Here is a 20,689-nt window from a genome sequence, read left to right as displayed (position 1 = left end):
CCGATTTTACCAAAACCCTATTAAGCTACACAATACGGGCATAAAATGGTCCTACAGATATACATTTAAAATCTGCATACAAGCTTCCTCGTTTGGTGTACAGTGTTAAAAATCTGTGTTCAAACACTGCAGAACTATAAAGAGAGAGTATGGCAACAAACATAATTACCTTTAATTCTCTGACAGACAGTTCAACCTCTACTCAAGTGTTGTTTGAAAAGGTTACTGTCAAAACAATAACAACACGTGGCAATGTTTACCACCTGGCTGGGGCCAGTCCCTTGGGACAGACAACACACTTCTCAAGCATACCGCCCCTCCGACTAGACAGACAAGCTACATTCCTAAAATGTTTGCCCCGGGCCACTATAAATTGCTGGAATGCGTCCAGGCCACAAACATTATTGATGCAGAGTTCCAGACGCGTGTACATGATTTCCGGAAAGATTTCAACAATGCAAAGAAACCTAATGGCTGAGAGCAGCCTCGCCCCAACGCATTATTTCGACATGTGGCATGACTATATGAACCTAGGGAGGCTGCTGGAGAAACTTTGTGACGTCGCAGATCGGACAGCGACCACCTGTACCCAGCTAAAGGAGCACGTGCCGGACGCAGAAGACCACCAGACCGGTCGCCAGGAGCAACAATGGTTTCGTCTGAATTCGATCGGGACTGAGAGTCTAAGTTCTGCAAGCAGCATTTCAGGCAACACGAGCCACAGCCTGGGTTCCGGTGATTACTGCGGCTTCTGCAAGCAAAATGGAGAAACGGTGGAGATCTACCGGAGCCACAAACTGAAATCCAAAGACAGCAAAGTCATCTGTCCCATTCTGAGGAGCTACATTTGTCCTATGTGTGGCGGCACCGGAGACAAAGCTCACACGCGCCGGTACTGCCCACAGCGCAATGGCGTGGTGCCGAAATACCGGGGGACTGTGGAGTAGAAAACAGGAGGAAAATCAATCTGTACATATTTATGGAGAAAATATATCCAACGTTCTTGTTCAGTTAGCTAGACCTATTGTTAACATATATATTTTTTACAAAGTGGCTAATGCGCCTTTGATGTTCTGCTATGAAAAAAAATAAACCTATTTTCGTACATAACTTAAATGTTTTTTTTGTTCACGTTCTCCTTCCTCAATTCTGGTATATGACATGTTATAAAACTAAATAATTTCATATTCACCCTTTATTTAAATAGGCAAGTCAGTTAAGAACAAATTCTTATTTACAATTATGCCTACCGGGGAACAGTGGGTGAACTGCCTTGTTCAGTTGGCAGAATGACAGATTTTCACCTTGTCAGTTCGGTTACTGGCCCAACGCTCTAACCACTAGGCTACCTGCAGTCTATTATTTTGTGGGAAAGAAATCACAACATGTTAATTACATATTATAGTTTTATTGACGGCAATTACCCATGGATCTTATTTTTATTACTAATCCAGTAACAATCATGGCTTTAAAATTAAATCGACTACCTTACTATCCAAAGTCACCCTAGTCCATTTAAACAAGCAATATAAAAATATATACTAATACTTTGTACAATACTGGTTTTGGTCCAAACAAAAGTGGATCAGAAATGCCAATATACCTTTAGTTTTCAAAGGATCCCAATATGCATTTAATTTAATGGATTTCAGGCAACTTTGAATATAGGGATTTACATAATAAATTCTAATGACAAAATGCTGAATGTAGAGTTGGTTTAACACACAAATTCAACTTCACAGATAAAAAAAGCAAGTTAATATTTACAGGTTATAATGTTCAAAGGCCAATTAAGAGAGCGGCAGGAGGTGGTGAAGAGAGAGAACGTGAATAAGAATAAAGGGAAGAGAAAGAGGGCACAAGAGAAAACATGAGAATAAAGGAGATGGAGCGACAAAGGGATTAAAAAAGTAGTAAGAACAGTGAACAAATGTGGAACTACAGATTTACAAAGTCCTAAGGATGATATTTCAGGAGTCGGTCTCCAGCCCCAATCTCCACAGTGCTGGGGTAACGGTCCTCTCTTCCCCACTCTCCTCTGCCTCCATTTAAACACATTCATAAGCTTCTCACCTACAACTGTCTGACAGCCTCAACCACACAACACTTTCGTCCAGTTTATACACACACACACCTCAAATCTGTATACAGAAAACAAGCACGCGTCATTCAGTACACAGAAAACTGTACATACAGCTTACACGCCATTGACACTACGCCTCAAATAGTACCCTATTCCCGACCCAATGTGCACTGCTTCAAATTCACAGGTTAAACTAAAGTCCACTACATAGGGAGTAGGGTGCCATTTGGAATTCGCACCACAGCTCTTAATCTCTGCATTAACTTTCGCAGTTCATAACCTGATCACCCATACTAATCAACTTAACAGTACGATTTTTACAATGTCAACTTTCAATTTCAGTTTTTGCATTTGTATTTTAATTACAACAATGTTCTAGCCAACATTTGGAGGCGTGTTAAGCAGAAATTTCTCGCTTGATTGTGTTGTTGTCGCCATCATACTGTAGGTTCATTTGCAGTTTATTTTTTAAGCCTGACACCTGCCCTGTACAAGGGTCCCGCTCTCTCGTTGCTCTGGGGTCTACCACCCCCTCCGATCAGAGTATAACCCATACATCTCCAAATGGGGGCTTCACCAGAGCTTCTTTACATGCTAAGTAGTTCAGTGTTTGTCCAGAGGAAGTAGTCCTGTCTATGCTTAAAGGGTCAAGTCTAGTCCGATGGATGTTTTACTTCTTACGCCGGACAGCTGTTTTGATCTTGCGTCTAGCGATTGAGTTCTGTCCTGCAGGGGCTGCAGTGAAGGTGGTGCTCTTTGTTGACCTGTAGTAGGGGATAAGACGTCATCAACACAATTCAAACTAAGCGTGCGCACATCCAATAACTTGCAGATGTTCGGTACAAAAAGGAAACTATTTTCATTTAATTATTATCAACACCGTCACAATTATACATTACATGTGTTAAATGCAATGACTTGAGACTAACACCTGAACCACTAAAACAGGGAAAGCAAAACTTCTGAGAGCATATAAATACCACTGTATTTACATGAGACGGGTGAATTTGGGCCGATCCTTTTTCAGGAGTTGGAGCTGTTGGACTCACCCAATAAAGTTAAAGCCACCTCCAGGTGCACTGGGTTGGGGTGCCATGGAGGGCGTGGCAGAAGAGGCAGGGGACCCTCCTGGTACCCCTCCGAAAGCAAACACCCCCGTGCTGTTATTGGACGTGCCGAACGCACCGACTCCTCCAAACTGGAAACCTCCACCTGGTAAAACCATGGACATCGGGTGAACCTTTAATGTTGCGTGATTGCGTTTAAATCATCCCATCTCGCTACTCTGACTTAGTAAAATGTTTTTTTATTTTTATCATATCAATCTTCAAAAGGGCATTTGTTTTTTTATTGCCTTCAGAATATATTCATACGCCTTGAATTATTCCACATTGTGTTATAGCCTGAATTCAAAATATTTTTTCAGTCATCAGCACTCAATACCTCAATGACAAAGAGAAAACATGTTAACATTTTTGCAAATGTAATCTTATTTACATAAGTATTCACACTCGAGTCAATACTTTAGAAGCACATTTGGCAGCTTTTCCAGCTGTGTAAGTCTAAGCACTTCTCAACCCTGGATTGTGCAACATCAAGATGGTTGCTGATCATTGCTAGACAGACATTTTCATGTCTTGCCATAGATTTTCAAGCTCATTTAAGTCTAAACTGTAACTAGGCCACTCAAGAACATTCACTGTTGTCTAGATAAGCAACTTGTGTATATTTGGCTGTGTTTTAGGTTATTGTCCTGCTGAAATATGAATGTCTCCCAGTGTCTGTTGGAAAGCTGACAAGGTATTCCTCTTGGATTTAGCCTTTGCCCAGCTCTATTCCGTTTCTTTTCATCATAAAACACTCCTTAGCCCTTGCCAATGACAAGCAAACCCATAACATGTAGCCGCCACTACACTTGAAAATATGATGAGTGGGTGTCAGTGATGCGTTTAGGGCAAACACAAAATTGGATTTGAAATACAAAGCGTTAACCGTCACATGCGCCGAATACAAGAGGTATAACCACAAAATGTTTACTTACAAGATCGTAACCAACAGTGCAGTTAAAGAGTTAAGAAAATATTTACCAAATAATCTAAAGTAAAAAAAAAAAATTAAAAACGAGGCTATATACAGGTAGGTATCGGTACCGAGTCTACAGCCCCGTTGATGTGAATGTGGGCTTGTTCAGCCGGCCTTTTCCTGTAATCCACAATCAGCTCCTTTGTCTTGCTCACATTGAGGGAGAGGTTGTTGTCCTGGCACCACACTGCCTGGTCTCTGACCACCTCCCTATAGGCTGTCTCATCGTTGTCAGTGATCAGGCTTAAGACTTGTGTTGTCAGCAAAGTTAGTGTTGGAGTAGTGTTTGGCCACACAGTCGTGGGTGAACAGGGAGTACAGGACTAAGCACACACACCCTTGAGGGGCCAGAGTGTTGAGGATCAGTGAGGCAGAGGAGTTGTTGCCTACCCTTACCACCTGGGGCGGCCCATCAGGAAGTCCAGGATCCAGTAGCAGGGGGAGGTGTTTAGCACTTCATGACTACCGACGCGAGTGCTACGGGCAGTAATCATTTACACAGGTTACGTTGCTTCCTTGGGCACAGGGACTATGGTGGTCTGCTTGAAACATGTAGGTATTACAGACTCGGTCAGGGAAAGGTGAAAATGTCAGCGAAGACACTTGTCATTTGGTCCGTGCATGCTTTGAGTACACGTCCTGGTAATCCGTCTGTCCCTGCAGCCTTGTGAATGTTGACCTGTTTAAAGGTTTTGCGCACGCTCTTGGTAGCCGATGTGATCACAGTCATCTGGAACAGCTGGTGCTCTCATGAATGCTTCAATGTGGCTTGCCTCGAAGCGAGCATAAAAAAGGAATTTAGCTCGCCTGGGCAACTCAAGGCCGAGTTTCCCTTTGTAGTCCGTAATAGTTTTCAAGCCCTGCCACATCCGACAATCGTCAGAGCCGGTATAGCAGGATTCAGTTGTAATCCTGTATTGACGCGTTTCCTGTTTGATGGTTAGTCGGAGGGCGTAGAGGGATTTCTTAGCGTCCGGATTAGTGTCCCGCTTCTTGAAAGGGGCAGCTCTAGCCTTTAGCTAGATGCTGATTTTGCCTGCATGCATGCAACCATGGCTTCTGGTTGGGATATGTGCATATGGTCACTGTGGGGACGACGTCATTGATGCACTTATTGATGAAGCCTGACTGAGGTGGTATACTCCTCAATGCCATTGGATGAAACCTGGAACATATTCCAGTCTGTGCTATCAAAACAGTCCTGTAGAGTAGCATCCGCATCATCTGACCACATTTGTACTGAGCAAGTCACTTCCTGCTTTCATTTTTGCGTGTAAGCAGGAATCAGGAGGAAGGAATTCTGGTCAGATTTGCCAAATGGAGGGCGAAGGATAGCTTTGTATGAGTCTGTGTGTGGAGTAAATGTGGTCTAGAGTTTTTCCCCCTCTGGTTTCACGTGACATGCTGGTAGAAACAAGGTAAAACAGATTTCAGTTTTGCCTGCATTAAAGTCCCCGGCCACTAGGAGCGCCGCCTCGATGACCATTTTCTTGTTTGCTTATGGCCTTATATAGCTGGCTGAGTGCGGTCTTAGTGCTAGCATCGGTTTGTGGCGGCAAATAGACAGCTTCGAATAATAGAGGACAAAGTCTATTTCTTTGCCACATTTTTTGCAGTTTTACTTTACTGCCTTATTGCAAACAGGACACGTTTTGGAATATTTCTTATTCTGTATAGGCTTCCTTCTTTTCACTCTGTCATTTAGGTTAGTATTGTGGAGTAACTACAATGATGATCCATCCTCAGTTTTCTCTCTGATCACAGCCATTGAACTGTGTAACAGTTCTTCTTTGAGAAGCATTGGAAAACTTCCCTGGTCTTTGTAGTTGAATATGTTTGAAATTCACTGCTTGACTGAGGGAACTTCCATATATTACGTGTGGGGTTTGTATGTGTGAGGTAGAGATGAGGTAGCGATTCAAAAATCATGTTTATTATGTGACATGTTAAGCACATTTTTATTCTACGCTTGCCATAAAGTGCTTGAATACTTGACATTTCAGCTTTTCATTTTTAATTCATTTGTAAACATTTTGAATAACATTCCACTTTGACATTATGGAGTATTGTGTGTAGGCCAGTGACAAAATCAATTGAATCCATTTTAAATTCAGGCTGGAACAAAATGTGGAAAATGTCAAAGGGTGTGAATGCTTTCTGAAGGCACTGTACATACACTAAACAACCCCAGAAAGTGACCGTAGCAACCCACCTGGTGCGGCGGGGGTGGATGAGCCAAAAGCGGGCGTGGAGTTGGCTTGATGGTCGAACACAGGGACAGAGTTGGCCTTCCCCCCAAAGGCAGGGGGCTGGGAGGCCGTGGCAGAGAAGGGGGACGGGGCAGGAGAACCAAACGCAGGGGCAATGGGCTGGGAGGTACCCTGACCAAAGGTAGGAGCTTGTCCCGACCCAAAGCCAGAGGAGGAGGCAGGGCTGAATACAAACTGAGCAGGGGCTGCTGATGGAGCTGGAGAGAGACAAGTTGATTAAACTTCAACCAACCGAAAAAGAGCACTTAAGTGGAAAAACATCTTGGGTAAACTATTGGTCAATGCAGTCAACAGCTACACATATTCGATCAAGAGAAGTGAACAGAAAAAGTACAACACTATCAATTCACTATCAATTCCTTGAAAATAAGTCCTAAAAAGAACCAACCTGTAGATAAGGCAGTGGAGAGCGGTGCCGCTCCAAAAGCGAAGGAGGGAGCAGCAGTGTTAGGTCCAGACCCAAACAGGAATGGTTGAGCCGGGCCAGGGTTCAGGGAAGCTGCAGGGGCAGGCAGGCTGTCCTGGCTCTGCCCAAACAAGAAGGACTTGGCTGGGGTGACCTCACTGGAGGCACTCTGCCCAAACAGGAAGGTACTGGGGTCTGGGATAGGGGCTGGGGTAGTGCTGCTGGTGGGCCCAAACAGCCTGGGGGCAGGGGTGGTGGAAGTAGAGGTGGTGGTGGTTGACATAAACCCAAACACTGGCTTTGAGGCTGCAGCATCTGCAAGAAAAACAACTGAATTAAAGAATGATTGGTTTAGGTGCAGACAGTGTGTACATTCACACAAAAAAATAACAATTTTATAGTAGAACATCCATTTAAAGAATTGACAAATACAAAATGAGTTAATAATAACATGAACTAACTATTGCAGCGTATCCCTCCCACCTGTAGCGCTTTGCCCAAAGCTGAATGAGGGCTTAGGGGCTTTTGCTGCTGGGGTCTCGCTGTCTGCCAGCTTCCCAAATGTGAAGGTAGGTGCTTTGGGCTGGTCTGCAGATGGATCTACCATAAAGAAGGAAAAGCCTCCAGGGGGAGCCGATGCCTCCACCCCTTTACTAGCAGCACTGAACAGGAACCCAGACCCCATAGAGGCCTCCTTCTCAGGCTTCCCAAAGGTGAAAGGGTCCTTGTCTTTCTCTAGCAATTCCTCATATATGCTGCCCCCTAGTGGTGTGGCAAGGGTAGGAGGCTCAGCCAGCTTCCCAAAAATAGGAGCTGATGCTGTTGTGGTGGTTTCTGTAGAAGCTCCACTGTTGTTCTCTGTAGAGACAGGAAGGCTTAAAGTAGAGGTGGTGGTTGTCGGTTTTGATAGTCCAAAGGAGAACCCTCCATCCGAGGGTTTGCTCTCCGTGCTAGCAGCTGCTGTAGTGCCGAACGAGATCCCACCGCTGATGCCAAATTTGAACCCGGCACCCATACTCAGGGCTTCAGCCTTGCTCCCCTCTTCCGCTGCAGGGGTGGAAGCAGTAGATGCTCCAAATTTGAAGCCCTCTGTGGAGCCGCCAAATTTGAAGCCTGCAGAGCTGCTGGTGTCTGTTGAGGTGGTGTCTGATGAGGCAGATGCACCGAATTTGAAGCCCCCTGAAGAGGAGTCAGAGAGGGTGCCGCCGAATTTGAAGCCCCCAGAACCAGAGGCCGAGTCCGATGACACCCCCATGCCAAACTTGAATCCCCCTGAGCAAGTGTCAGACAAGGACTGGATACCAAATGACGAAGAACCGAATGCTGAAAGAGACGGAGGATCATATTAATTAACTACTTCAGTATTCTGTATAAATTTCCTTAGCCTAGTTCGGGCTTCACATCTCTCCTCACTAATATCAAAGATCTTGCTACAATGACAAAGCCCTCTAACGAAGCCTCTATAACACACAAAGATGGCAGTTGACAGCTGTACGTACCTTTAGGCTCTACTAAAGCCCCAGGCTTAGGGGTCTGACAGGCCACACATGCCTGGTCTGCTCCCTTGTTCTGAACACAGCACACGTCACACTCCCACGCTCCATCTGGCTTCTTGAACTGGGCCCCAAAGCCTAGTAGAGGAGTGACGCTGACAGGGGCGGGAGTTAGAGACTGAGTCGCTGCCGTCACTCCTGTTAGGTAGATGAAGATATGAGCGATAAGCAAAAATGTAAACATCAATTTGCACCAGATTTCTTTAAAGTACTTTCTTGAAGATCTTCTGATGCAAAATTAACAGTGGGCCAAGATAGCAGTAGAGACAAACACTCAATGGGAACTTGAGAAAAAGACATTAAGAAAAATGAGAAAAAAAAAAACATTTCTAAGCCAAAAACAAAAGAAAACAACCAGGTTGTTCCCTCTTCTCATTACCTGGCTTAGTGCTCATACAGGAAACACACTTGATGTCCTGCGCCTTGTTCTGCACCATGCACATGTCACACTCCCACGCCCCCTCCGGCTTCTTAAACTTGTCCCCGAAGCCCAAGAAGGGGGCAGGAGTGGGCAGAGTCTTAGCCTCCGAGAAGGCATGCAGAGTCAGTGTGGCTTTAACTCCAGTCCCAGGCTTGGCTGTCTCACAGGCTACACATTTGACTGCTTGAGGCTTGTTCTGAACCAGACAAGTGTCACAGTCCCAGCTTCCCACAGACTTTGTGAACAGGGCTCCAAAACCAGCAGCGGTAGTAGTGGTGGAACCCTCCAGCCCGGACAACGTTGTGAAGTGCTCACTGTCAGTCTTCGCTAAAGTAGAGTTTGGATGTGGGGTCATACAGGCCACACACTTTGTGGCAGTGGGTTTGTTCTGAACCATGCAGACGTCACAGTCCCAGGAGCCTGTCGGCGCTTTGAACAAGTCCCCAAGGGAGGGGGCAGTGGACAGGACTGTGGTCTCCTGGGGGGCTTTGGGGACAGGGGAGGTCTGAGTAACAGGAACGGCAAACCCTATGGGAAAGAGATGGGGTTAAAAACCACCCTAAAACCAGAAATGAATATAAAGACACTGAAAATACACTCATTTAAACCCACCATTAAAAATAGCCACAACACTGTCACGACAAATTACATAAGTAATGACAAATGATGGCAGATGACTTGTAAGTCGTATAAGAGAGAGATCAGGTAAAGCGTTACTAGAAACGTCAAGGTTCTGTATTCATGTTGCCGTCATTCTCACCAGGTCCTTTGAGGAGCTCCAGCACACTGCCCTGTTTCAACATCTTGGCTGGTTTAAACGGCCCTTCAAACTCCTCCATGCTCTCACTGGCAGCATGCTTCACTACAGAGATACCAATGGAAACAGAAGACAACCATTAGGTATGAAATTGGTTTCCCTTTACATCAAGGCTTGTATCTTGTTCTCATCCCACTCTTACCGGCTGCCACTACTGGGGTGACCATCTTCCCGTTGGATAGTGACAGACCCGTTTTCACAACAGGTGCACTGAAGATAAATCCAGACTAAGAGACAGAAGATGGTCAGCATCTCACCATTGTTGAATGTCAGAACAGAAACAATATTCTACGGGGGTCAAACTGTCATCATAGCAGGTATACTCATGCTGCGGGACTTACAGACGGGGAAAAGGATGGTGGGCTAGCAGCAGTTGTCATGACAATAGGGGAGGAGAAAGTGAAAGGTGTGGAGGGAGGGGTGGAGGGTGCTGTAGTCAGTGGCACCTGAAACAAAGACAGACTTCATGGTCATTAGGATGGACACAACACATTTGGATACATTGAAATAAAGCCAACTTAAGATATCAAAAGTCAATGGCCGTGTACCAAATGGCACCCTTAAATAGTGCACTACTTTAAAGCAGGGCCCTATTGGGCCAAAAGTAGTGCACTTTTAAGGGAATAAGGTGCCCTATGGGACACAGTCAAATGGAGCTGGGCGGACCTCGTTAGTGACGGGCTCCACCAGGACAGGTGTGGTAGTGACAACAGGCTTGGGGTTGGGGAAGCTGAAGCTGGGCAGACTGGTTGAGGTGTTGGCCGGCAGGGCCGGTCGCTCAGCAATCTGAAGAGAGGTGTCAGAGTGTAGAAAACCATTAGCAGTACTATACATTAACCAGAATATCTATACTACACATAGCAGCATATGGCAATAATTGCCTTGCACTATTAGACAATGGTTTCAACCCAACCACCCACCCAGAAACATTTCAGAACCAACCAATCATTTATTGCCTGGATCAAAAACTTCTCGCCAGACAGAATAGAAGGGGTCATATAGATAAGAGATGTGTACCCACCTCGTCTTCAGGTTGTTTGGACGAGGGTCTTGTGCTGGTCCTCTCCCTCTTCATATTCCCTCCTCCTGGCCCTGTGCTGCTGGTTGCAGGAGTGCTGGACAGAGGGTAGGTGGGCAGGCTGCTGCTGCTTGTGCTTTGACAAGGATACTCCACTGCTTCAGGAATCAGAGGGGATTGTCTTGTGGGCTGGAAAGGAAGGAGTAAAGGGTAGGGTTAAACATGAAGCATAAATACATCTGGTTCTATGGACTGGCTCTAATTTGGAAAGCAACTATCTGGAATAAAACAACTTCAGCTTGTTAAGGCTTCTACACATCTATCCAACTACAGCCAAACCAACAGTCTATGAATGCGTTTTAAAAGAATCAGCCGGTCTCAGTTGGTAGGTCTATACAGCCTACAAATCATATCTACATTTTTTCAAACAAGTATAAATACTGTTTTTCTTCATCTCTAAATAAGCTTGGTTTCACAATCAAAGGTCAATACACCGCAATTCAAAACAGCCAGGAATAATCAAATGAATTCAGGGCTTGTAAAATCCTACCTAGACCAAATAAGCCTTCCACAAGTATAACTTAAACTATTTTGATCAAATAAATAATTAACGTGCTTTTTTTTGTTGCAATAATCACTGACCTGGCTTTCAAGTATGTCTATGAAAATGTAATTTTTGAACAACGCACCACCACTAATGACGACACACTTCTGGTAGCAGGCATTTTTTAACATTAACATAAGTCTCAAACAATCAAGCCCACGTATTTAAAGTCTAGCCAACTTGGATCTAACTTGCTTGCTAAAAAACAAAACAGGACAGTGGAATTATGAACACACCCTCCTGTCAGTCACCAACTGTTTGAACAGCCTGTTCACTTTGTTTAGATGTTGAAATCCAGCGGCCTGCCTGGATAAGAAGATTTCTAAGAATGAGAACGAGTGGCCAATTCCTTACATAAAATCCGTCTTTTCATGCCCATTGTACATTGATAAAACACAGACTAGACAGCTAGCGACTAAGCCTGTGGCTAAGATGCTGCTAGAGGTATGTGGTACCGCAATAGCACGCATTCATTTCCCACATGTTCATTGATGCTTTCGTTTTAGTAGGGTCTGCTCTGTTCTACATTTCAGGAGTTGAGACATTTACAGACATCTCTTCCATTACAGTAAAATAAGGTTTAAGTGTTTGTCTCCATATGACCTATTCTTTTGAACCAAACCTCAAATAACGAGTTTAAAACTGCTCGTTGTCAGAGGAAGAAGTTATCGTGGTCGTTGTGATGAAGGGCAGGGGCTTGGTGTCTGTGCGAGTGGGAAGGTGTAGTGCGCACAGCACAAAGGAGACGAGAACAAAAACACATAAAACCAAACGAAAAATGAATGCGAGACAGGCATTTGGAACATGACAAACAATTTTCAAATTAACTTGATATAGTCGCCCAGCCCTAGTTGCTGGACATCATAATTGGTCCCAAATCAACATGTAGAAACAGCCATGGACAGTCCGAGTTGGGGGGAAAATCCAACACATCGATAGTTAGTTGGCTGTAGTTGTATGGATGCCTAGAAGCCATTAGGTGACCAATCTGGAGGTGGGGGTCCTCACCGTGCCTCCGGGGGTCTGGGTCAAGCCCCCGGGGGTCAGAGAGGGCCTGAAGGACATTGGGCGGCTCCCAGACACCAACGCTGCAGCCGGGATAACCAACTTCTGGACTGGGGGGAGGGGAGAGTCCAGCTGGAGGGGAACACAGAAAAGTCATAAATACTCAAAACAATGTGTCCCAGGCACACACGAATACAAACATTTTAAAAGTCCATCACTGGCAGTGGGCAGCATTTGGTAAGCCAACACACCCACACCCCCTTCTCCATGCTCCGTTTTCACCTATTCTAGCAATGTGGGTCGACACACAAGTTAACTGCTTTCTACATATGCATTGCTTGCTGTTTGGGGTTTTAGGCTGGGTTTTTGTATAGCACTTCAGTGATGTAACAAGGGCTTTATAAATACATTTGATTGACTGAACCTAGCGATCTCAGGTCATACATTACACATATTCTTACCTCCCTTCAGTAACAGTTTGGTATAAAGAATACGAAGACAGGCCTTGATGTTTCTTTTAAGTGACGTTTATTGTACTTAGTTTTTTGAATCAGCACTGTTTCCTTCTGTTCATCTCAGTCTCTGTAGCTTCCGGGTATGATGAAATAAGGACCCGAGCTTTGGCAAATAGGGCTGGCTTTGTAGTGCCTGTCCATGTGAATGAGCGTATTGGAAGACAACCCCACCGCTACTGACAGGGTATGTAAATGTTTATATTTAAGCATAAGGGCCGAGGGGGGTGTGGTATATGGCGAATATACCACGGCTAAGGGCTGTTCTTATGTTCTAGTGACCAGCTGCCACAGCTGGGACCATTTAACAGTTACTGACGGCCATCCAGCCTTAACATAACTAAAAATGGACCCCGCTAGATCGCAGCGCACACACTCTACACTCACTCAAACAAATGCCCGCTTACTTTAGCACACGCCAGATCACATACAGGACATAAACACGGCAGAGCAGAGGTGATCTTCTGACCCAGGCTGACACACCTGTTAACTACTGCAGACGCGCCACGCCAGCAGACGGCAATACTGGAAGAAGGTTAGGAGGAGCTAGTGACAGCACTTTTCAAACTAACCAATAGTGTTTGGCTCAAGACCTTTCAGCTGCTGCTGTGCATGTTAGCTGTTGGGGGTTTGTAACATTACGGACTAACAGCTGGAGAACACTAACCCAGGTTTGAAATGCCGTAAGGTCAGCTGTCAGTGTCAAGAGATAATGTATTGGGGTTTCGAAGATGAACACTAGCTGGGCGATACGGACCAAAATCCATGTCACAATAAAACTACTGAATTATCACAATAAAAATAAATAGAATGCTACGTTTATTTTTACTACCCATAAAACTACTTTAGCCCTAGTCCCACGGGACTACTATTACTACAGAACGTTGGTTATATAATTATTACTTCAGAATGTCCATTACGGCAGACGATTCGGAAGGGATGTCTGTCCCCCCAAACTGCCACCTGTAATTCTTTCTTTTTTCTCTCTAATTGACAGTTATGACGGAAGCCTGGAGGTTTTTATTCTAGGCGAAGATATTTCAACATGTCCAGGTGATAGGGCCACACTGATATCTCCAGCTTAGTTCCCTAGTTTCTAAACCATATAATCTTTGGTATCGTGTCGCCATAATATTTTAATTGAGGAAGTGTGATCATAATCATTTGAATATTTTAGCGATCCGCTGTACGTCCTTAATGCCTTCAGATGCGAGTTAAACAGTGCACTTGCACCCAAGATGCATTTTAAGGCTATGGATGAGAAATGTAGCTTATTTCCTAACTTTTATGTCAGTTGTATGATGCTTTGCGATCTATTAACAGCAAGGGTTACATTACATAGGCGCAATATTTTTTATTGATGAATTTGGCGAAATTCAATTAATACCCACAAAACATATGAACAAAAGTATTCACTGTGAAAGTTGGTAGATGTAGGCCCTTCATATAAAGTTATGGGCAGCATTCACTCAATTTATTGAATCAGTTATTGTTTTCTTGATCAAATCGTGAGCAACACATGTCAAACTCAGACATTTCTCTCAAAACACAGATGTCGAATCGCACGGGATTCAGAACAATCTAGCTGGAATTACTACGCTGTAAAAATAACTGACATGAAAGAGTCGGACGGGACTGAAATTACAGCTGTGGTGTTCTGTGCGCGAGCACATAATTACCCAACCTCCTCCAGTAAAACGAAATCACGTCCGAATAAGGCTTTTGACTGTTGTAGCTATCAATTGTCCCATTCACAATCATCCACATTAGAAAACGTACTTCATTTCAAAATTTACATTTCTCTAGTTTACTGTAATGAATGACATGAGCAAATTGTCCATGATAAAGGGTCGGTGTCTCAAACACTTACCCGTTTTTTGGGGGCCTGGAAATGTGAAAGGTCCAGAGTGCTGCCATCAGGGAACTGCAGGACATAAGAAATGTGAGCTGTGTGACAGCAATTGAGAATAAAAAAAAGAAATTAATCCACAGCACTTACTTTTGACAAGGGAGAGGACACCGTAGAGGGGATTCTCTTGGCATCCTGTTAAGACAAACACACAAATGATGCATTTGTTACCATAAATAACTTCCTACAGATACAGAAATATTTACCATAGCTTAGTAGCCAAGTGGACACCACAGGAGGTTGGTGGCACCTTAATTGGGGAGGACGGACTCATGATAATGGATGGAGAGGAATGGGTGGAATACATCAAACATATGGTTTCCATGTGTTTGATGCCATTCTATTTGCGCCGTTCCAGCCATTATGAGCCTTTCTCACCTCAGCAGCCTCCACTGCTTGACACGTAAACATTATTTCCTTGTGAGGATTCACCACCACAAATGGCTTCGACAGAAATGTAGGCCTAACAGCTGACACTAATACTACATACACAGAGGATCTATACAACACATTACTATCAGATGGTTCTGTAGCCATTGTGCCAAAATGAAATGGCCCCTGTTCATGCGAATCTGAGGGTTCCATATTTAATTCAATGTAAACAACTTTATTGGTACACACAGCGAGGGGGCTGGACATGCGCTCCAGGGACTGTAAGATGCGTCGGGCAGTAGCGCTGGTCACCCCACAGGGCGGAGCCACAGCAGGCTTGGCCTTGATCTGTCTCCGCAATGGAGCCTAGAGGGGAAATACACATCAATCAATCACATTCTATTTACATAGAGAAGCACTTCCTACAAACCCTTTTGCCACAAAGTGTTTAATGGCAAACATGGTTTGAATGAATGCCAGGTTAATAAAACAGCCGTGGTGGAAAGGCAGAGCTTTGGTCAAGTCGTGCCTGCAGGTTAATACCCTGTACCAAAAAGATCACGCATAAGAAATATATTGCTGTGTTTTAAAAACACAGATCTAAAATGGTTGTTATTGTAATTTCTGCAAAGCATCAGACTAATTGTGTGCTTCAGTTGCACCTCTCCACTCGGATGAGAATTCACAAATGTGCATTCTGTCAGCAGACAATGCTCAGTGTAGCCAGCCTAGTTGTGGTAAAATGCAAGATTATCATAGAAATAATGTTTTTCTTGGACTTAAACAGAAATATGACGGCCATGCATCATTTTTGCAAAAAAGCAATTTTACTTGTGTGGCTGCAAGCCAAATAGTGATGCACTTCTGTGGAGCTATTTTCTGCCGAATGTGTTGCATTAATGTGTTTTCTGTGAAGGAAAACTATAGTTGCACACCCCGATCATACAATTGAGGCAACAAAATAACACTTCACTTTCAATATAAAACAGCAGATTCCTCAACTCTAACATTTCCCCTGCAGCTCCATTTCCCCTGACTAACATACTATTACCTATCTGTTATTATTCAGATCACAGCTCCATTTCCCCTGACTAACATAATATCTATTATCATTCAGCACAGGGCATCACAGCTCTATCTCCTATCCATTCGAAATTAAAATGTTGGTGCTGGCAGGCCAGAATATTGCTTTTGGGGGAGGGGGGATATTTCTTGCCTAGGAGAAAGTCAATAGGGAAAACACTTGTGAGTTGTAGTGGAGTGGGGAGCATTACCTGGTAAGGTGTGGCTGTGCGTGAGCGGGCTGTTCTAACAGCAGCTGCTCCCCCGTATGTAGTCTTCCCCGGGTAGAAGGGGGAATCCCCCAACTGACTGGAGTTCAGCACTGAACTGTTCAATGTGGACTAGTGGAGAAGAAAAACATGGAGGCTGCATGTCAAACAATCATAACGGTGAAAAAGCAACAGTTTCCAAGCCACGTGTGTGTATGCAGGTTTTCATGTAACGAATCGGCCATTATTGCAGCTGGTCAAAGTAAATCACCTTAACATCGATAGCTAAGCAAGTAACGTTAGAGTTTGCGGACTCTTGACTGGCACTCACAGTGGAGGACTGACTTGACTGACTGACACTCACAGTGGAGGAAGTCCCAAAGACAGACAGGTTGAATGCAGGTTTCTTGAGACTGGACTGGGACTGCTGGGGCCGGTCCATCTCCGGAGAACAGAGCTGGGGTAGCGACGTGGTCTTAAAGTTTGGTACATCTGGGTACAGAGAAGAGACATTGTGTGATTACTCAAACTTGTGTCATGCAAATATGTAACAAAGGACTGAATTTCAGTAGTACTGGCTATGGATGCTAAAATGTTATTTTCAAAATGTGGGAAATTATTTCCCAAAGCCACTTTCAACCATTAAAATATATTGTGCTGACTCTGGAACTCATCAGGATTGTTCATGGTGAAAACGTGATTCAGTACTCTTACCACACACAATCCACACTACCTTTTTCTGATGCGCGTGATGAGAAGCCACTGGTGGTGGAGATATTGTCATCCTCGTGCTGGGAGCTATTGTCCTTGATCTCCTTGACTAGGGAGAAGCTTGTCGACGCCCCAGCGAAGGGGCCCCCAGTGAAGGGGACAGAGGTGGTGGAGGGCTGGGAGAAAAGGGAGCTTGGGCTCCCCAGGGCCGGGGTGGAGTCCAGGGAGTGGAAATTGAGGTGGGAGCGATTGAGGGGGGGCCTCGACAGAACATCCTGGAAGTTCAGGGATACCCTGCTTGTCGAAGGCTCTGGAGGGGTGGAGGAGAAATTACTAGGGTTAAGATGGGTTGATCCATATTTTGAGCTTCAAAATTGCAATGAAGGGGGCCCCCTTCTCCAGGGTCCCCTTCAATTTAAGCCTACTAGAAAGTGTGCGCCTTCAGGCCTGAAGGGAAGCAAAAGTCATTCCACTACCTAAGAATAGTTGAGCCCCCCCTAACTGGCTCAAATAGCCAACCAATCAGCCTGTTACCAACCCTTAGTTTTTGGGAAAAAAAATTGTGGTTTGACCAAATACAATGCGATTTTACAGTAAACAAATTGACAGACATTCAACAAGCACAGTACTTACACAAATGACTGAGAGAAATTTATGATAAAAAGATTGAGGGATGTTTTGTTGGACTCCAGTACAGCTTTTGACATTAACGATCATAGTCTGCTGCACAAAAATGGTGTTATGGCTTTACACCTCCTATATTGTGGATAAAGAGCTGCCTAACAGAACACAGATGTTCTTTAATGGAATCCTCTCCAACATAATCCAGGTAGAATCAGGAAGTCCCCAGGGCAGCTGTCTAGGCCCCTTATTTTTTTCCGGCCTTTATTAACCTCTTGAAACTCTGGGGGCAGTATTTCATTTTTGGATGAAAACGTTCCCGTTTTAAACAAGATATTTTGTCACAAAAAGATGCTCGACTATGCATATAATTGATAGCTTTGGAAAGAAAACACTGAAGTTTCCAGAACTGCAAAGATATTGTCTGTGAGTGCCCCAGAACAGGAGCTACAGGCAAAACCAAGATGAAACTGCAACCAGGAAATGAGCAGGATTTTTGAGGCTCTGTTTTCCATTGTCTCCTTATATGGCTGTGAATGCGACAGGAATGAGCCTGCCCTATCTATCGTTTCCCCAAGGTGTCTGCAGCATTGTGACGTATTTGTAGGCATATCATTGGAAGATTGACCATAAGTGACTACATTTGCCAGGTGTCCGCCCGGTGTCCTCCTTCGAAATTGGTGCGTCATTTTCAGCTGCTGGTATTTTTCCATGGTATTCTGAGACGAAAGCAGGCTTCCACGAACAGCATATCAATGAAGAGATATGTGAAAAAACACCTTGAGGATTGATTCTAAACAACGTTTGCCATGTTTCGGTCAATATTATGGAGTTAATTTGGGAAAAGTTTGACGTTTTGGTGACTGAATTTTCGGTTCGTTAGCCAAATGTGATGTACAAAACGGAGCGATTTCTCCTACACAAAGATTCTTTCAGGAAACTGCTATAAATTTGCTATGTAACTGAGAGTCTCCTCATTGAAAACATCCGAAGCTCTTCAAAGGTAAATGATTTTATTTATTTGGTTATCTGGTTTTTGTGAAAATGTTGCGTGCTAAATGCTACGCAAAATGCTAAGCTAGCTAGCAATACTCTTACACAAATGCTTGATTTGCTATGGTTCAAAAGCATATTTTGAAAATCTGAGATGACAGTGTTGTTAAGAAAAGGCTAAGCTTGAGAGCAGGCATATTAGTTTCATTTCATTTGCGATTTTCAGAAATCGTTAACGTTGCGTTATGGTAATGAGCCTGAGGCTGTATTCACGATCCCGGATACGGGATGGGTAGTATCAAGAGGTTACGATATGTCATGCTTTGAGTAAAGCCAATGTCTATGTATGCAGATGATTCAACACTATACATGTCAGCTACTACAGCAACTGAAATGACTGCAACACTTAAGAGCTGCAGTTCTATTCAGATTGGGTGGCAAGGAATAAGTTGGTCTTAAATATTTCAAATACTTAGAGCATGGTATTTGGGACAAATCATTCACTAAACCATAAACCTCAGAATCTTGTAATAAATAATGTGGAAGTTGAGCAAGTAGAGGTGACGAAACTGCTTGGAGTAACCCTGGATTGTAAAAATGTATTTTGACCATGACAGTTTACAACAGTAGCTAAGAAGGGGAGAAGTCTGTCCATAATAAAAGCGCTGCTCTACCTTAACAGCACTATCAACAAGGCAGGTCCTACAGACTATAGTGTTGTTGCACCTGGACTACTGATCAGTCCTGTGGTCAGGTGCCACGAAGAGGAACTTATGAAAATTGCAATTGGCTCAGAACAGGGCAGCATGGCTGGCCCTTGGATGTACACAGAGAGCAAACAACAACATGAACGTAAATCTCTCCTGGCTCAAAGTAGAGAGATTGACTTTATCACTACTTGTATTTGTGAAAGGTCTTGACATGTTGAAAGCACCGAGCGGTCTGAAGTACTGGTGCAGAACTCGGACACCCATGCATACCACCCCAAGTCTCTTCACAGCCCCCAAGTCCAGAACAAATCATGGGAGGCGCACAGTACTACATGGAACTCTACTCCACGTCAGGTAACTGCTGCAAGCAGTAGAATCAGATTTTCTTTTTAAATAGAAAAAAATACATCTATGTAACAGCAGGGACTGTGAAGCAACACAAACATACGCACTATAGACACACGTACACATGGATAGTGTGTTAGAAACACTACAGGTGAAAAGTTTTAGAACACCTACTCATTCAAGGATGATTTATTTGTACTATTTTCTACATTGTAAAATAATAGTGAAGACATCAAAACGATGAAAAAACACATTTGGAATCATGTAAGCAAAAAAGTGTTTTATATTTGAGATTCTTCAAATAGCCACTTTTTGCCTTGATGACAGCTTTGCACACTTGACAGTTCCCACATATGCTGAGCACTTGTTGGCTGCTTAACCTTCACTCTGCGGTCCGACCCATCCCAAACCATCTCAATTTGGTGTAAGTCGGTGGATTGTGGAGGCTAGGTCATCTGATGCAGCACTCCATCGCTCTCCTTCTTGGTAAAAATAGCACTTACACAGCCATTGTCCTGTTGAGAAACAATGGCAGTCCCACTAAGCGTAAACCAGATGGGATGGCGTATCATCGCAGAATTCTGTGGTAGCCATGCTGGTTAAGTGTGCATTGAATTCTAAATAAATCATTGACTGTGTCACCAGCAAAGCACCCCCACACCAACGCCTCCATGCCTCACAGTGGGAAATACACGTGGAGATCATCCGTTCACCCACACTGCGTCTCACAAAGACATGGAGGCTGGAACCAAAATCTCAAATTTGGACTCCAGACTAGAAGTCGACCGTATATGATTTTTCAATGCCGATACAGATTATTGGAGGACCAAAAAAAGCTGATACCGATTAATCTGACAATTTTAATTTATTTATAATAATGACAATTACAACAATATTGAATGAACACTTATTTTAACTTAATATAATACATCAATAAAATCAATTTAGCCTCAAATAAATAATGAACCCAATTTGGTTTAAATAAT

The 20,689-nt window shown here is 43.9% G+C and overlaps 2 protein-coding genes across 5 annotated transcripts in view; one reads left to right on the top strand and one right to left on the bottom strand.

The window, feature by feature from the left end:
- Positions 1 to 425: 425 nt before the first annotated feature.
- Positions 426 to 1,011, top strand: nanos2 (nanos homolog 2). The gene has a single exon (XM_064982583.1). It carries the CDS (start codon positions 432 to 434, stop codon positions 945 to 947), a length of 516 nt encoding a protein of 171 aa, XP_064838655.1. The 5' UTR covers positions 426 to 431; the 3' UTR covers positions 948 to 1,011.
- Positions 1,012 to 1,392: 381 nt separating this feature from the next.
- LOC135551825 (nuclear pore complex protein Nup153-like) overlaps positions 1,393 to 20,689 on the bottom strand; it is a 31,229-nt gene continuing 11,932 nt past the window's right edge. For 2 of the 4 annotated variants that reach the window (XM_064983059.1, XM_064983060.1), the window contains exons 3-21: positions 17,057 to 17,344; positions 16,655 to 16,815; positions 16,327 to 16,455; positions 15,302 to 15,418; positions 14,771 to 14,815; positions 14,642 to 14,695; positions 12,263 to 12,391; positions 10,654 to 10,839; positions 10,299 to 10,418; positions 9,974 to 10,078; positions 9,775 to 9,859; positions 9,576 to 9,677; positions 8,774 to 9,343; positions 8,341 to 8,532; positions 7,325 to 8,164; positions 6,824 to 7,156; positions 6,378 to 6,632; positions 3,133 to 3,295; positions 1,393 to 2,847 (exon numbers count right to left, since the gene is read on the bottom strand). In XM_064983059.1, the coding sequence (XP_064839131.1) occupies positions 2,754 to 2,847; positions 3,133 to 3,295; positions 6,378 to 6,632; positions 6,824 to 7,156; positions 7,325 to 8,164; positions 8,341 to 8,532; positions 8,774 to 9,343; positions 9,576 to 9,677; positions 9,775 to 9,859; positions 9,974 to 10,078; positions 10,299 to 10,418; positions 10,654 to 10,839; positions 12,263 to 12,391; positions 14,642 to 14,695; positions 14,771 to 14,815; positions 15,302 to 15,418; positions 16,327 to 16,455; positions 16,655 to 16,815; positions 17,057 to 17,344 (3,968 nt within the window). In that variant the 3' untranslated portion in view covers positions 1,393 to 2,753. The remainder of the gene's footprint in view (positions 2,848 to 3,132; positions 3,296 to 6,377; positions 6,633 to 6,823; positions 7,157 to 7,324; positions 8,165 to 8,340; positions 8,533 to 8,773; positions 9,344 to 9,575; positions 9,678 to 9,774; positions 9,860 to 9,973; positions 10,079 to 10,298; positions 10,419 to 10,653; positions 10,840 to 12,262; positions 12,392 to 14,641; positions 14,696 to 14,770; positions 14,816 to 15,301; positions 15,419 to 16,326; positions 16,456 to 16,654; positions 16,816 to 17,056; positions 17,345 to 20,689) is intronic. The other 2 variants (XM_064983061.1, XM_064983062.1) reach the window with 1 other exon arrangement.

Source organism: Oncorhynchus masou, chromosome 13, assembly GCF_036934945.1.
Source record: "Oncorhynchus masou masou isolate Uvic2021 chromosome 13, UVic_Omas_1.1, whole genome shotgun sequence".
NCBI classification, from domain to species: domain Eukaryota; kingdom Metazoa; phylum Chordata; class Actinopteri; order Salmoniformes; family Salmonidae; genus Oncorhynchus; species Oncorhynchus masou.
The sequence above is the reverse complement of the archived record's forward strand: the minus strand, read 5'-3'. Positions and strand labels throughout refer to the sequence as shown.